The 16,616-nt window shown below is 36.9% G+C and overlaps 1 protein-coding gene across 1 annotated transcript; it reads left to right on the forward strand.

Annotated features, from left to right (window-relative positions):
- Positions 1-235: 235 nt before the first annotated feature.
- LOC147390893 (uncharacterized) lies at positions 236-3,411 on the forward strand. The gene is made up of 3 exons (XM_086458949.1): positions 236-381; positions 2,216-2,508; positions 2,822-3,411. The coding sequence occupies exons 1-3, from the start codon at positions 236-238 to the stop codon at positions 3,409-3,411; spliced, it is 1,029 nt and encodes a 342-aa protein (XP_086315075.1).
- Positions 3,412-16,616: the final 13,205 nt, after the last annotated feature.

The following is a 16,616-nucleotide window of genomic DNA, read 5'->3' on the forward strand; positions in this document are numbered from 1 at the left end:
GTCAAATCAAACAACAGGTCTATCAGAAGAATTCCTTATTAACTAGTTGCTTTGTTTGTGGGTTAAAGGGTGAGCTCCGCTACGATGTGGAATTATTTAAACTAAAATCAAACCTACTATTGCATCACCTATTCCTAATCTTAGAATTTCACTCCCAAACATCAAACGACTAGGCCAATGGAGATGGGGTGTCGAGACAAAGGCCTTTGTTATAATTGAGATGAAAAAGTTTTCCATGGGGCTTCAATTTAAAACCCAACAACTGTTTTTGTTGGATGGTGATGTGCTTGACTCGGTCGATGATTATGTTGTTGACAAATACCCCCAAATCATGTTTGAAAATGACATGCCACCAGAAATTTCGATGCGTGCAATAACCAGGTCTGTTGCTCCATAAATCGTGTGCATCCAAGGATTCCTCAAGCACCAACCAGTTACCATCTTAATAGATCCGGTGAGTACCCACAACTATATTGACACTGCAACTGAAGACAGATTGCCTGACACATCAATGTGGACAAATCATTTGAACCAATGGTCGCAAATGGTGATCTCCTATCTTCCTAAGGTCTAAGTTCTCTTATAACCATTACCTTACATTAATACAAATTTATAACTTATTTGTATATCTTTTCTCTAGGATTTGGTCTTGTCGTTTTTGGAGCCGATTGGTTACACACCTTGGGACCCCTTATTTGGGAATTTGTGACAGTAGTATTCATTCTGTTACGCAGCTAGCTTTGGCACAGCTGAATGAATCCTATTCATCCATTCCATTTTATTGCTAGTTTGTTCTTAACTGTGTTCACTACATCAATCCACATTTTTTTGGGTCTTCATCACTCCTTTAGAACCTTTGACTTGAACGTTCCTTTTGTAAGGGGTCCCAATTAAAGTCTTATGAATGTGAGCAGACACATTATGTGCCACTTGCATATGGAAGTAAAGGTCAGATGAATAGCTGAGTAAGGTGTCCACATAAACCAAGTTGACGGCAATTCGGTCACCGTTCCTTTGACAAGGAGTGAAGAAATGAGTGTGGAATTAGGAAACATGACTGGATAGGATCTAGAGAAAGAGATGGAGTTATCCTGTAAGAAATTTCTAGTTGAGCTCTGATATGACTTGCATAGATATCCTCATTGGTTGTGGAGTAGAATGCACGACACGATGTCATGAGGTATCAATTACAAGTGTATTCCCCATCCACCATGCCATACCCTCTATCTTGTCACACAGCCCATGACATTGGGAATTGATGTGTATATATCATGTATGATCTGTTATATAAATGTTTGGGCAATGGGGAATACACCATCATGTGTATTTTTTCATGCTACGCGGGTTAATTTCGTAATTAAGTCCACTTGTCATCTTATGTGGGCATCTAATAGTCCATTGGGTTTGCAGGTGCACCACACTTTGCATGCGTGAGTCCTCCGAATGTACCAACTAACCTTTGTGCTTGGGCTCTAATCTGCCTTCATTGCACAAACCATCTCTATCGACTTTCTCATATATGTTTATATCGTGGCATAAATGGATATGTAAGTAGTTTGAATAAGAATTTCCATTTACGACAAAGTCTACGCATATAATCCTCGGAAAGTTTGGAGATCCTTGATCTACAATGATGAATTGTCTCTCACAAACCATAAATAGAATCAATAAGCACCTTTTTATAGTCTAAAAGTGGTTACTCTCAGTGATGTAAGGGTTCAAGAAATAGTCAGCAAGGGAAAACTTCTGAAAAACTCGGAAAAAGTTAAAAATAATTAATTAATTGTAGGAACTTGGGATTTTTTTTTTCATATATTAAGTAACAAAATAATATTTAAATGAGAAATCATTTTTGTGGGAAATTACAAATTTGAAAAAAAAAAGATTTAATCATGATTTTTTCAAGAAATCACTGATTTTTTCAACTAAAGTCTTGCCTCTCACTGATACCTACTTGACTCATTTGGGACACCTCCTCTCAGATAAGTCAAACAATTTAGATTGTTTCAAAATTATTTAGTATATCATCTCTCATGGTGAATATTGGCAGGAATCAGGCTCATTAATGTACACCTCCCCCTTTCCCCCCTTCCCAATGTAAAGTTTTTCAATCAGCATTTGTGCAAATTTGTCCATCTTACAATCAAACTTTTTGTTATGATCATGGAAGCTTTTTCTGCTAAACTGGAAAAAAGGTTCAATTTGGTCTTTTCAGCCTTCATAGCAGATGCAAGAATCCATTTATCTCTCACTTATGCTTTGCTGGCGACTTGTTGGTGTTCTTCAAAGGTAATATCAATTCAGCTGTTTCCCTCAAGGATACACTGGACTTTTTCATGGAGTTTGCTGGCCTTCAAGCAAATGAAACTAAGAGCAAATTGTTCCTCTCGAATGTGCCTCATTCTCTTAAGGAAGCTATCTCGGTTAAGATGGGGTGGAGAGAAGGAAACCTTCCTATTAAATACCTAGGAATCCCTCTCATCCCTTCAAAGCTTAGTGTTCTCGATTGTGAGCCTTTAATCGATAAAATTAATCTTAAAATTTTCTATTGGAAAGGTAATTTGCTTTCTTATGCCGGTAGATTGGAGTTGATCAGAACCACTCTTAGTAACATGAGCATTTTTTGCGCATCCAACTATTTATTGCCGAAGAAGATCATCAACCAAGTCTGTGCGAGATTTTTGTGGGCTGGCACAACCGCAAGAGCTAAACATCATGCGATTTGCTAAAGCAAAATTTGTAAGCCAAAGGAGGGGGGGGGGGGTCTGGGAGTCAGAAACTTGGAATAGAGCTGTGACCTCAAGGCATCTATGGTTCCTAGCGACAGACAAAAAGAACCTATGGGCGCAATGGATGCTTGCAAACAAGCTTAAAGGGAAGTACTTATGGACTTCAATAGCAACTACAAGAGCTTCTTGGGTATGGGGAAAACTTCTTAAAGCTAGGAGGGAGATGTTAAATGCCTTCAAATATGTTATAGGAAATGGGTATAACACAAATCTTTGGCACCCATGGACCTCTAATGGGATCTTGTTCGACAACTTCCCAATAGAGCTAACTCATGACTCAAGGAATAATGCGAAGGCTAAGGTGAGAGCTCTTATTAGGAATGGAGAATGGGTGATGCCTCGATCGGGATTAGGGACTTTAAACTCAATCTGGCATGAGATCACTCAGATGGAGAGGGTGGAGTCTAAAGAGGATAGGGTTGTGTGGACCGCTGATTCCACTGGGACTTATACCACCTCTTCGGCATATTCTTTTCTTTGTCATGAAGCTAACAAGAAGGATTGGGCCAAGATTGTGTGGAGCAACAAAGTGGTCCCCAAGCATCGTTTTATCTCCTGGATATGCTTTAGTGGCAACCTTAAAACCCAAGATTGGTTAGTCAGGAGAGATAAGCTTAATTAGGCCTATTGTGTGTTTTGTCGCGCAAATGAAGAAACTAGTGACCATGTTTTCTGCTCATGTCCCTTCACCAAACAGATATGGATCAATGTTCTCAAAAGATCCCTCACTACGAGAGTGCCTTCCTCGTAGGAATCCGAAATTGAGTGGATTACAAGAAATTGGAAGGGTAATGACTCGGCCATTGATGTCAAAAGAAGCAGCTTTTGTGCATTCATTTACCATGTATGGACAGAAAGAAGCCGGAAAATGTTCCAGAATGAATACTTGCCAGCAACTCAGATCGAAAGACTGATCACTAATGAGGTTTGATTGAGATTCTCTTACTTAAGGCTTAAGGTTGAAGACATGCCTTATTCTAGACAGTTTTTTGACTCTTGGGCGATTAATGTGACATTCTAGCACAAGGAGTGTATTAGGTGCCAGTGGAAAGAGCCTCCTTGGGGATGGCACACTCTTAATACGGATGGATCTCTTTGAGGACTCTATGGGGGCCAAGGGGCCATTATAAGGGATGTTCAAGGATCTCCTCTAGCAGTTAATGCCAGCTGCATTATGGGAGATAATGTTTGAATGCATGAGCTTCGGGGTATTAATGAAGGGCTGAAGTTGGCTATCTCCTTACAAGTTAACAAGTTATGTGTGGACTCTGATTTTAAGCTTGTTGTCCAATTTATCTTGGGTCAAGCTGATATGCCTTGGTATGCAAGGAAGATGATCAACTCTATCAAGGAGCTCTCAAGGTCATTTCGAGAGGTCAGATTCTCGTTCATCCATAGAGAAACAAACAAGGCTGTAGATTTTTTGGCATCGTGGTTAGATCCTTTCAAAGTTCAACTATGTCTCCTTCTGAGTTCCCAACTCAGCTGCGTACCATTGTAAATGAGGATTCCATGGGAAAATCTTATGTGAGATTGTAACTTTCTTTTGTCGGCTGGGGGTTCACTAAATACCCCTCATTACCTTCCAAAAAAAAAAATCATTTGCCAATATTAAATCCCATGGACAAGATTTTGCACTTTTTTCCCTTTTGGTTTGATAAAACTTGATTCATATTACACCATTGTTAATTCTTATCTCAAATACTGATAGCAATTTCACTTGCCAATATTAAATCCCATGTGTTCTTAACTCATTTTCAACTTAAAGACCATTTGTGTTTGTTTTTCATTAGTTCCTTTTTTGCATTCTCCAAATTCATTAGGACTTTCCAATAGAATTGTTAGGATTTTAGGTGCTTACCTGATAAGCGCAGCGGAGATCCAACCTTGAGTCATGTCACGTTTGCCGGTCGCCGGAGATCGGCGATCGGAGAGTTCAAACACCCGTCACATGTTGACGCTACTAGAGCAGTCATGATGCTTCCACGCCTTAATCCCTAGGGTCCTCAATAGAAACCTGGAGATGCTTGCTAAACTTAGATAGGAGAGAAGCTAGAGAATGTTTTTCTGATTTGCCCATTTTTATTTGTGGTTTCATGTACCATACTCTTCTCCTATTTATAGGTATAAATAGATAGTGAGATTGTAGTTTCCTAATCAAATAGGGACTCAATCTCACTAGGACTCTACCTCCTAGAGGAGTCCTAAAGTGCGTGAATATAATATGGGCCCACATGGATGCCCAAAATAACCAACAAGAATTTTATAGAGTGATGTGAGGTTGAAAGATAAGTAGCTAGAGTTCATATTTTGAAGCTCTATTAATAGTTCTTTTTCCCCCAAAATTTTCAATTTGAATTTTTTCAATGAGGATAAGCGCGAGTGTGTCCATTCTATTACTTGTAGTACAATTGCATAATTCTAGCAATTTCACTTGACAATCAAAATGGTTAAAAAGGTTAAATTTATGGCCGATTATGTCAAAATGGTTGAGAAACTTACCATTCAATCCATTCATGTTGGCTCAGCGGGGATAAAATCTCTTAAGAGGGTAGAAATGGTGGCAGGCCTGTTCAATAAAAAACTTGACATCGCAACAAATCATGCGTACAATTACTGATGAACAATTTCCGCATAATAATAACACAGGGTCCAGTCTATCAACTGTAACACAGCGTCAAACTCAATTGGATAACATGTTTCAACTCTCACGATTTTCATGGGAATGATCTTTACAAGCTTGTTTCTGACGACAAGATCATATTGCAATTTCACTTTTATTTGAAAAGTTATACACATGGCAAAAGGAAAACTATGAATGATGTTTGTGCTAGTTCAAAATTATGGTTTAAAATACATGACAGCCTTCATAACTAATGAAAGTTTTCACGGTGTACCCAAAAAAAAAAAAAAATTCTTTAAGTTAGGTTAGGACATTTGAATGTTGATAAAGTGAACAAATTTTTTTTTTTTTTTTTTTAATTTCAAAATTTTGCTTTGCCGTTCTAAATGATTTGCAATCATTCAGAACTGCAGATTGGTTCATTGTAATTTGAATCAGCACAGATGAGTCTTAAGTATGTTTATAATATAAAATAACATTTATCAATGAAGGTAGTCCTTGGAAATGCTAATGTTTTCAGTTTGAGACAATGACGGCCGATAATGATAGCTCATACATACAATTCAGATAGGGAGTTTGGGGTTGTAAATTGCTTAAACAAGCTTAAAACTTGACTTCATATCTTTATACCATCGAAGACTTATCCAAAAAAATTGTGTCAGCTTAATGAATCCTATTCGTCCATCCCATTTTATTGCTTGTGAGTTCTTGACTGTGTTCACTACATCAATCCATGTTTTTTTTCGGGTCTTCATCACTCCTTCTGAACCTTCAACTTGAATGTTCCTTCTGTAAGGGGTGCTGATAAGGTCTTATGCATGTGAGAGGACATGTTAGGTGTTGCTTGCACTTGGACGACAGGTCAGATGAATAGCTGAGTAAGGTGGCTCCAGTTTCCACATAAACCAAATTGATGGCCATTTAGTCACCATTCCTTTGATAAGGGGTGAAGAAGTGAGAGTAGAGTAAGGAAACATAAATGGAGAGGACCTAGGGAAAGGGATGGAGGTAGCCTTAGAGAAATTTCTAACAGAGCTCTGATATGACTTCCATAGATATTCTCATTTGTTGTGGAGTAGAATGCACGATGTCGCGAGCTATCTATTACAAGTGTCTTCCCCATCCATCATGCCATACCCTCTATCTCATCACGCAGCCCATGACATTGGGAATTGATGTGTATGTATATGATGCATGTGTTACAATTATATAAACGTTTGGCCAATGGAGAACACACCATCATGTGTATTTTTTTTCATGCTACATGGGTTAATTTGGTAAGTCATCCATTTGTCATCTTGTGTGGAAATCTAATAGTCCGTTGGGTTTACAGGTGCAACACACTTTGCATTGCATGAGTCCTCCGAATGTACCATCTACACCTTTGTACTTAGGCTCTGATCTGCCTTCGTTGCACCAACCATCTCCATCGACTTTCTCGCATATGTTTATATAATGACATAAATGGATAAGTAGTTTGAATAATCATATATTTACAATAGAGTCTACAACTATAATCCTTGAAAAGTTTGGAGATCCTTGATATTCTAATTCTTATATATATACAGGCACGGTCGGTACCCAAGGTTCAAGAGTAGGGAAAGGAAGAACCAAATACTTGATCCCATTCAGGAAAGGGTTACTCCATCATATTTTGGGAGGAAAGATGTTGAGAGATTCTCACCTATGACCATATTCTCTTCCTATTATTACATAAATGCAATAATCAATCATGTGAAACCGACGGCGCTTTGGATTGCCATAGCTAGAAGTGGCCTAAATGATTGGGAGATCAATAGTTATCTAGTATTCTTATTGGGCTTGGACTTCAAGAGGCAAGGCATTATCAAAAGAGACCTTTCGAGGGTAGTGTCCCGAGGCGAATTTTTTTTTGGGTATATATTGTATTTTCGAGTAGGGTTTTCTTATGTGTTTTTTGCTCTGTGAGGTTCCTTGCGGCTGTGGACAGGAAGTCTATAATCTTTATCGTTGATAGTGGATTTTTCTCCCTCTCCTTTGTGGACGTAGGCAATTTGTCGAACCACGTAAATCTTGTGTGTTCGTTTTGTTATTTTTCTTTAATCTTGTTACACGTCCACACAACAGTTTTGCATCGTCAACATGTTTGAGTTGTCTCTCACGAACCATATATAGAAGCAATGAGCAACTTTTCATACATGGCCTAAAAACAGTTGCTTGGTTGTGTAATGGGGTTCAACAAGTAGTTGGCAAGGGAAAATTTCTGAAAAAATCTGCAAATTTCAGAAAATTTTAAAAATAAATTATTTTTATGAACTATGGAAAAATATATTTAAAAAAATATTTATTTTCATATATAAAATGAAAGAATAATAGTTAAATAAATAATTAAATGAGAAATCGGTATTCTTAAAATAAATCACATTTTTTTTAAATGATGACTTTTAAAAAATACAATTTAATCATGAATTTTTTAAAAGAATCATTGATTTTTGAAGTCTCACCCCGCACCGATACTTAAAACCAATTAAGTTTGTTTTAAAATTATCTCATCAATGATCAAGCCCAAAATTAACAGATTGGGTTTCAAGCCAATTATTAAAATGTTCTAATTAAATGGCCTCAAAACCCTAATCAGCTCTACATATTTATTTATAGGGAGTATGATTTTGTACTTCACAATGTTGGTACTTACCCTACTCCATGAACCAATTGGATGCCAAGTGGCAAAAAAAAAAAAAAAATTCTAAATTGTCGACATTCAGATAGAAATAATTTTTTTTCCCCAAAATTAGAACCCAGAAGAGCTATTTCTGTAAAGTAAACGATTTTTTTTTATAAAAGGCATTGAATTGGGGTGGCGTTAGCAAAAGTTGGTGTGGCAATGGAATCTCTCTAGATTAAAACTCCGCGCTATATCTTTCACGCCTAAAATAACGACATTAACGTCAAATTCCCGATCCAGTGCTCTTAGAAGCTGGTTATCTAACCAATTCCACATCCAGTTGTATGCCACATCGCAAAAAATTACGAATTAAATCAGAGTTCTTCAAGGAAACTAATTCGAGTTTTAAAACAGAAAATTAGAGCCGAGTCCTTCTGTGAGTTTCACTCCTAATAATACTTGAATTACAAGTTCCTTTATATAAATTTAACCCAAACCCATTTTAAATCTCACAAAACATCATCGTTTCTCAGAGTGCTTTCTTCTCTCATTCATCTTCTTTTCTTTTTTTTTTTTCTGGGTTTGTTCTCTCATTCATTTTGAAGAACAAATGGCAAGAGTGAGAAAGTTTGATCATGATGATTATGAGAACCAGAGCAAAACAGAAATTGTGTTCAAGGATGGGATTCTTAAACTATGGGTAACGGCATTTACGATCGAGTCGAACACGACTAGTTGTTTGATTTGTAAAAAGCCGTTCCACTCCTTAAATTTCTTATTCAATCACATGTCATACAACCACTCTGAAAGTGATTGGAAGAAATTTGCAATGGAAACTCCATTAATGGAGGCACCCAAAAAGAAACTTCACATCATGGACCAACCGCCACAAATGCCTATCCGCATATCAGAGAATAATTCGAGAAAAGATCCAATAGTGACACAGAAGTACCCACCAAGGATAAAGTTTAAGTTCTCAGTCAATGAAAAAGGAAAAGGGTCTTGTAGTACTGCTTCTGAGGCGCCTAAGACAACGAAAATGCAGCCACAAATGCCTATCCGCATATCAGAGAATAATTCGAGAAAAGATCCAATAGTGACACAGAGATACCCACCAATGATAAAGTTTAAGTTCTCAGGCAATGAAAAAGGGTCTTGTAGTACTGCTTCAGAGGCGTGTAAGACAACGAAAATGCAGCCACAAATGCCTATCCGCTTATCAGAGAATAATTCGAGAAAAGATCCAATAGTGACACAGATGTACCCACCAATGATAAAGTTTAAGTTCTCAGTCAATGAAAAAGGGTCTTGTAGTACTGCTTCGGAGGCGCCTAAGACAACGAAAAAGAAGAAAACGATGAAGCGTGTAAGGAAACCAATGAGGGTGGTTGCGGATGCAAATATCCCACCACCAATAATGCGTTCTTGTATGCGAGATACGGTAGATAGTTTGGGTGGCATCGATGAGCTTGTATGGCTAACTGAAAAGGTCCTCGAAGATAGTGATACAAAACCCCAACTAGGCCGTCTCTTCATCCCGAATAGTACGAAGTTGGAGGATTTCATGACGAGTGATGAAAAGGAGAAGGTTGGGGTTTCGAAGGAGAGGAAGGACAGAGGGATGGGAGGAGGTATTGAGGTTGATATGGTTGGACCCAACGGAGAGTTGCTGAAATTCAACTTTAGAAAATGGGAGTCTGTTGATCAATATGTTTTTGCCAAACCATGGACAAAGTTTATTAAGGACTACCATTTGGTGAAATATGATAAAGTCTTACTGTGGTGCTTTAGGGATAGATCGTCAAACCTTTGCTTCGCCATTGACTTTGTTAGACAAAGAAATGATGATATGTGAAGTATTGGGAGTGCGGATTAGAAGCTAATGAGGATCATGTCTCTTGTTAATCTATCTTTTATTTTAACTTTAATTTCTTAAAATATTTTGCCTTTTATTTCAATTGATTACATTTCAAAGCACAGCGAATGAAAAAAATAGTTATGGGATGGAACCCATAAGATTTTAGAAAAAATTAGTTAGAAGGTCCCTTGGTGTCAAGAATTAAACAAGAAATAAATCATTGAAGCTCTGTAGTAAAGTTCAAATAATTTAATAAGATCAAACGGCAACCATTGAATGTTGTTTGATCTTATAATTTTTTGAAGGTTAGCATAATACTATTTAAGTAGAGATACTTACGAAAACCTGATCAACTTTTGAAGAACTTACAATTCCGGCTCACTGTTCATTTTAATTTCCAAAACATCAACGGTGACGAGTTTGGAGGTTTTAAAGCGACTATTTCGCAGGTTTAAAGTGACTATCTCGCAGGTTTCACTATTTTTAGAAAGATAGTCACTGTAAACCTGCAAAATAGTCACTTCAAAACCCCCCAATTTGTTACCGTTCATGTTTTGGTAATTAAAATGAACAGTGAGCTGGAATCGTAAATTCGTTAATTCAGCTCACGAAATGGTAATTTACCCATTTTAGTAATTTCAGTTGATGGTGCTTTTTTGAAATTTATTTATTGTTTCCTTTTTCTTTTTTCAATATCGCCACGCCCTTTTTGTGTGGGACTAGTCCCTACCGTCGTCCGTCACTACGCCATGGGTGTTTCCCAACTTGCGATAGGGTAAGTCACATCTGCATGCTTGTGTATATGTATGCTTTTGGGTATAAAATTTTTAACAAAAATGAATAAACTATCCATTTACGTAAACCCGTCTTGATACATAAATTCATGAAGTTCTATATCTGTTTTCGTAGTTCTACCTGCGAATGTATCTAAAATAATTCTCTCACCAATCCGTGCAACTCATCTTCTATTGGAGGGGTAGCCTAAACCTCTCCATGATCAAATGCAATTCCTAGTTGGGAAACATCCCATCTCCCCTTTAATTGATTTCTTGAAAACTTTCTCAAATACTTGAAATCATGATTTCTTGAAAACTTTAAAGAATTCTTGAATCTAGTTCTTAATTTGTAGGCCAGGTAATCAAGGATGAATCTAGTTCTTAAAGAAGATCAAATTAAGTGAAGGATGAGTCTGCCCATATTTGGAATTATTTTGATATAAAAGCCTATGATATTTATTGTAATTCCTAAGGTCTCATCAGGACAAATTCTGTGGAAGGTCAGAGCATGGAAAGAATATATAGTTTACGGTGCTGTGTGTGTGTGTGTGCACGCGTGTGTGGTTGACATGGTGAATATTGGCAGGAAAAAATTGAAAATTTAGCATAATGTACACAACAGTACACCTCCCCCCTTTTTCCCCTCCCCAATGTCAAGTTTTTTCAATGAGCATACGTGCGAATCAGTCCATCTTACAATCCAACTTTTCAATTCTAGCAAATTCCCTTGCCAATCTTGAATCCCATTGACAAGATTTTGTAAATTTTTTCCTTTTGGTTCAATAGAACTTGATTCATACTGCATCATTGTTAATTCTTATCTCAATATTACGTTCAAAAAAACGTATTTCTGTCAAATTAAAAAACATGGAATTCTTGCAAATTAAGATGAAAACTGAAAAAAAAAATTGGACAGTTGAAAAGCGAGCTGAAAATTTTCTTGTTTTAAAATTATGTTTTGTATCAATGGGTGAGGATTGCACAATTACGGACATGATGGAATTATACATTAGTGACACTGCAGAGATTGACACATTTTATAGAGGGAGCAGAGTTATCCTACTCTGTAATTTGAATTAATAATTTTGTTTCATTTCCACATATAAGAAATGCATAATCCCAAACAAGTTCCGGATCATATCAACGGCAAAGAAATCAGAAGTTCTTACTGGAAATTTCTACTTAATACTAAAGATCATAACATGGGAAAGCAATGTTAGCTAAAGCCAAGAACACAGACAAAAAAGGACTTAGTTTTCCTTAGAATCTCAACATCACTAATATCATGGAATGAAGAAGGCATTATTAGTTTCTGGCCTTATTTGTGTCATAAAGGGACTACCCAATAGACATTATGTCAAATGTCTTTTTTATTTGGCAAATTTACCAAAACATGCACTACATTTCGACTATTTACCAAAATGGTAAACTGTAGTAATTAATTCCGAAAATGATAATTTTACCGTTTTTGGAATTAATATTTTTTACCAAAACGGAAAAAGCAGTAAAATATATATTTTTTAACCGAAAATACCCATTTTTATTTTTTGACTAAAATTACGAAAAAAATCCTCTTCTCTTTCATATTTCTATTTAGTGTTGGGAAGATTAAAAAGAAGAGAACTGCACTGGAAACTGATTAAAGTTTCCTCCCAATTTGGACTCCTTTAAAACGACGTTAACTCCCAATTCCGCAACCTCTGCTCCTAGAAGTTGGGTATCTAACCAACTCCATATTCAATCCTACACCACGTGGCAAAAAAATCATGAATTAAATCAGAGTTCTTAAAGGAAATTAATTCGAGTTTTAAAAATTAGAAAATTAAAACAGAGTTCTTCTATGAGTTGCATTCCTAATATTACCAGAATTACAAATTCTTTTCTATACGATTAACCCAAACCCATTTCAATTTCACAAAAATACTTTCCTTTCCTCTGTGTTCTTTCTTCTCTCATTGATTTTTTTCCTCTTCTAAGCTTTTTCTCTAATAACTTTGAAGAAAAAAATGACAAAAAGAGAAAGAAAAAGTGATGATGAGAAGCAGAGCAAAACAGAAATTATGTTAGAGAGTCGATTCTTAAACTATGGGTAATAGGATTTACACTGTATTCAAACACAACCTGTTGTTTGATATGTAAAGATTTGTTCCCCTCATAAAGTCTTTGTTCGATCACATGTCATTCAACCACTCTGGAAGTGATTGGAAGAAATTTGAATGGAAACTCCATTTATCGAGATACCCGAAAAGAAACTTCACATCATGGACCAACGGCCACAAATGCCTCTCCGCATATCAGAGAATAATTCGAACAAAGATCCAACAGTGACACAGAAGTACTCGCCAAGAAGAAAGTTCAAAGTTCTCAGTCAATGAAAAAGGGTCTTGTAATACTGCTTGGAAGGTACCTAAGGTAACGAAAAAGAAGGAAACGATGAAGCGTGTAAGGAAACCAACAAGAGTGGTCGTGGATGTGAATATCCCACCACCAATAATGCGTTCTTGTATGCGCGATATGGTAGATAGTTTTGTTGGGCTTTGTGGAGCCTAGTTATGTTTGATCCGGTTGACGACCCGACCCGATCCAAATAATGTTTGCGTGGTATTTTAGTGGGATATTTTCTGAGGCTTAGTCTATGGAGTGGAGGCTTGGGCCGATAGGCCCATGCCGGAGCACTCATAGATAAGCCTCTTGGGGGCCCAAGGGGCAATGCCCCCGGGAAAAATTGTTGGGCCCGTTTTGAAACCCATTGTGTATTCTGTGCGCAGTATATAGAAGTTGTTTTTGGTGATTAGGGTTTTTTAAGGTTTTGGTTGTCATCTTTGAGACTTGAGCCGCACTTTGTAATTCTTCTCGAAATAGTGAAATCTCTGCAACTCCATGGACGTAGGCAAATTGCCGAACCACGTAAATACTGTCTTGTGCGTGTGATTGCTTTCTTTTCGACTTGTGTTTTTCTCTATTTTTGTTTCTCACAGACTGAGAATTTTTGGGTTGAATTCCTTACAAGTTTGGGTGGCATTGATGAACTTGTATGACTAACTGAGAAAGTCCTCGAAGACAGTGATACAAAACCCCAACAAGGCTGTCTCTTCATCCCGAATAGTAAGAAGTTGGAGGATTTCATGATGAGTGATGAAAAGATAAAGGTTAGGGTTTCGAAGGAGAAGAAGGAGAGAGGGGTAGGAGGAGGTATTGAGGTTGATGTGGTTGGACCTAATGGTGAGTTGTTAAAGTTCAATTTTAGAAAATGAGAATCTTATGATCAAAATGTTTTTGCCAAACTATGGAAAAAGATGATTAAGGACTACAATTTGGTGAAATATGAAAAAGTCCTACTATGGTGCTTTTGAGATCGATCCTTGAAGCTTTGCTTCGCCATCAACATTGTAAGACAAAGGAGTGACGTCGTGGAATTAGTGGGGGTGCAGAATTAGAATTAGAACCTAGTTAGGATGGTGTCTCTTGTTAATTTGTCTTTTATTTTAATTTTAATTTTAATTTTTTTTAATCGATTATAATCTTCTCCTTACATTTCTGGAGTGAAGATACTGTGGGAATGAGAATTCAAAGGTTTAGAAGAGTTTTTGTATCATAAAAATACAATGTTGTAAGCGAAGAATTTCAAAGAAATGTGGTTCCTACAAAGGCACACAGTTCTTGAGAAATATGGCATTATTGCTTAAATGTGATTACAATCTGACTGATCACATATGTTAATATCACTCGATTCTGTCGACAAACATGTTGTTCGCTATTGCAAGTGTGTTAATATCTGCTTTCCTACCTCAACCGCATTCTTCTGGATGTCTCTCTTGGCCTTTAGAGCACAAGATCAAACCATCTCAATCGAATTACTCGCACATTTCATAAATTGACAAGTAGCTTAACTAAGGATTCCCATTTTACAATAGATGTAGGAGAAGCACCAAATTACGAATCAACCTTATAATTCATTGGAAGGGCTTTGTTTCACAACATGGTGATCATGAGTTTGATACCATCTGATCGATCAACTACACGGAACTGTCTACAAAGGAGGGGATTTCTTAAACTTGTCAAATGATGATCCCCAACCAACATCAAGTATGAGGTTTTGGGAATCCTTAATATTATTTAAGAAAAAACTAACGAGATTGTATATTTAGGTGGTATTTGTATCAGGTAGAGCCGCCAAAAAATTGCAGTGTGGTGCTCTCAAAAAGCTCAATCCCCTAAGGCTTCAACGAATAGATCAAGAATTCAACTTGGAGAATCACTTGGAATATCTTCCATCCCAACCATTTGTTGGCCACCCGGTGTTCAATGATGTTGGACACACAAATTTTACTGTTACAAGTTAAGAAAGAAAGAAAACGGAGTGAGATAGTTTACAGTTAAAAGAACAGTTATCGAACTAGTGTTACTTGTCTAGAAGTTATGAAAATGTGAGAATTGCACTAATGTAAAGAGTTTGGTGAACAATTTCAGTGTAACAGTAACATAAGGTCCACTCCAATACTAATAGAGTTCTAAACAAAATCTCCAAAGGCCAAGCTCCCAAGATCATTGATCACTGAAGACAAGAAAAGTAAGTATGAATTATGATTTTCATAACCGTAGAGTCAATCGAGCCCTCCATGTTGTTGAAAACTTTCTTTTCTCATTTGGTCCAAACGGACCAACAAACACAAAAAGAAGAGTTCTCTATAGGATCTTAACTGTTCTTGGAGAAAGCCTTCAAATATGGCCCTAAGAACAAATTAATCCCTCACCAAACCACAACACTATTCATCTCACCACTAAAGAATAAGATGGTATGCAAGTTCAAATGATGATTTGCTCATGATAAACTTATTGGGGGGCATTGGGTCACAATTCCTTTGACAAGGGATGAAGAGGTGAGAGTGGAGTACGGAAACATTAATGGAGAAGGTCTGGGGAAAGGGATGGAGTTAGCCTTAGAGAAATTTCTAGCAGAGATCTGATGCGACTTGCATGGATTGTTTGTGTGGAGTAGAACGCACGATATCACAAAGTATCTATTACAAGTGTCTTACCCATCCATCGTGACATTGGGAGTTGATGTGTATATATGCATGATGTGTTAAATAAACGTTTGGCTAATGGCGAACACACCGTCATGCGTATTTTTCATGCCATCTTGTGAGAGCATCTAATAATCCGTTGGATTTACAGGTGCAACACACTTTGCAATTGTGTGAGTCCTCCGAATGTACCATCTACACCTTTGTACTTGGACCCTAATCTGCTTCCATTGCACAAACCATCACTACTGACTTTCTCACATACGTTTATATAATATGGGTAAGTAATTTGAATAAGCATTTTCATTTACGACAGAGTCCACAAATATAATCCTGGGAAAGTTTGGAGATCATTGACATTCTAATTCTCAATGATTGAGCATCACAAATTTAATTCTTGAATATCACAAATGGAGGATCATGTGTTCTCTCATGAGTCACTGGAACCCGACCCTTCAGAAATTTCAAGTAGATAGTTTATTTTATAACATTTCACGGGCAATTTTGCAAGAATAATACTAAAACAAAATACTCAAATACACTCTACTGATATGGAATGTGCATTGAACCATAGATTTTTTCCTAGTGTATCTAAAAGGTAAAAAAAATCTACTTTCCAGGTCAGTTGAGTGTATTTGAGTATATTTTTTAATTAGTTAGTTTAACACGGCTCATTTTGCAATGGGTCGACTTCTCGTGACTCATGGAAAAATTCATGATCGTAACCGTGTAATCATAACATGCAATGGGCATGATTTATGAGTATCCTATCAATACACATCTTAGGTATCCCGAGAATAAAACCTCGACAATTGGAACTCATGTTTAGACGGTCAAGAACATGTATTTTTTTTCCCAAGTCATTTTCTCTGAGTTATCAGAACCTAACCCTTCTGTAA

This window comes from Akebia trifoliata, chromosome 11 (genome assembly GCF_017979445.1).
Source record: "Akebia trifoliata isolate Shusen 1 chromosome 11, ASM1797944v1, whole genome shotgun sequence".
Taxonomy (NCBI): domain Eukaryota; kingdom Viridiplantae; phylum Streptophyta; class Magnoliopsida; order Ranunculales; family Lardizabalaceae; genus Akebia; species Akebia trifoliata.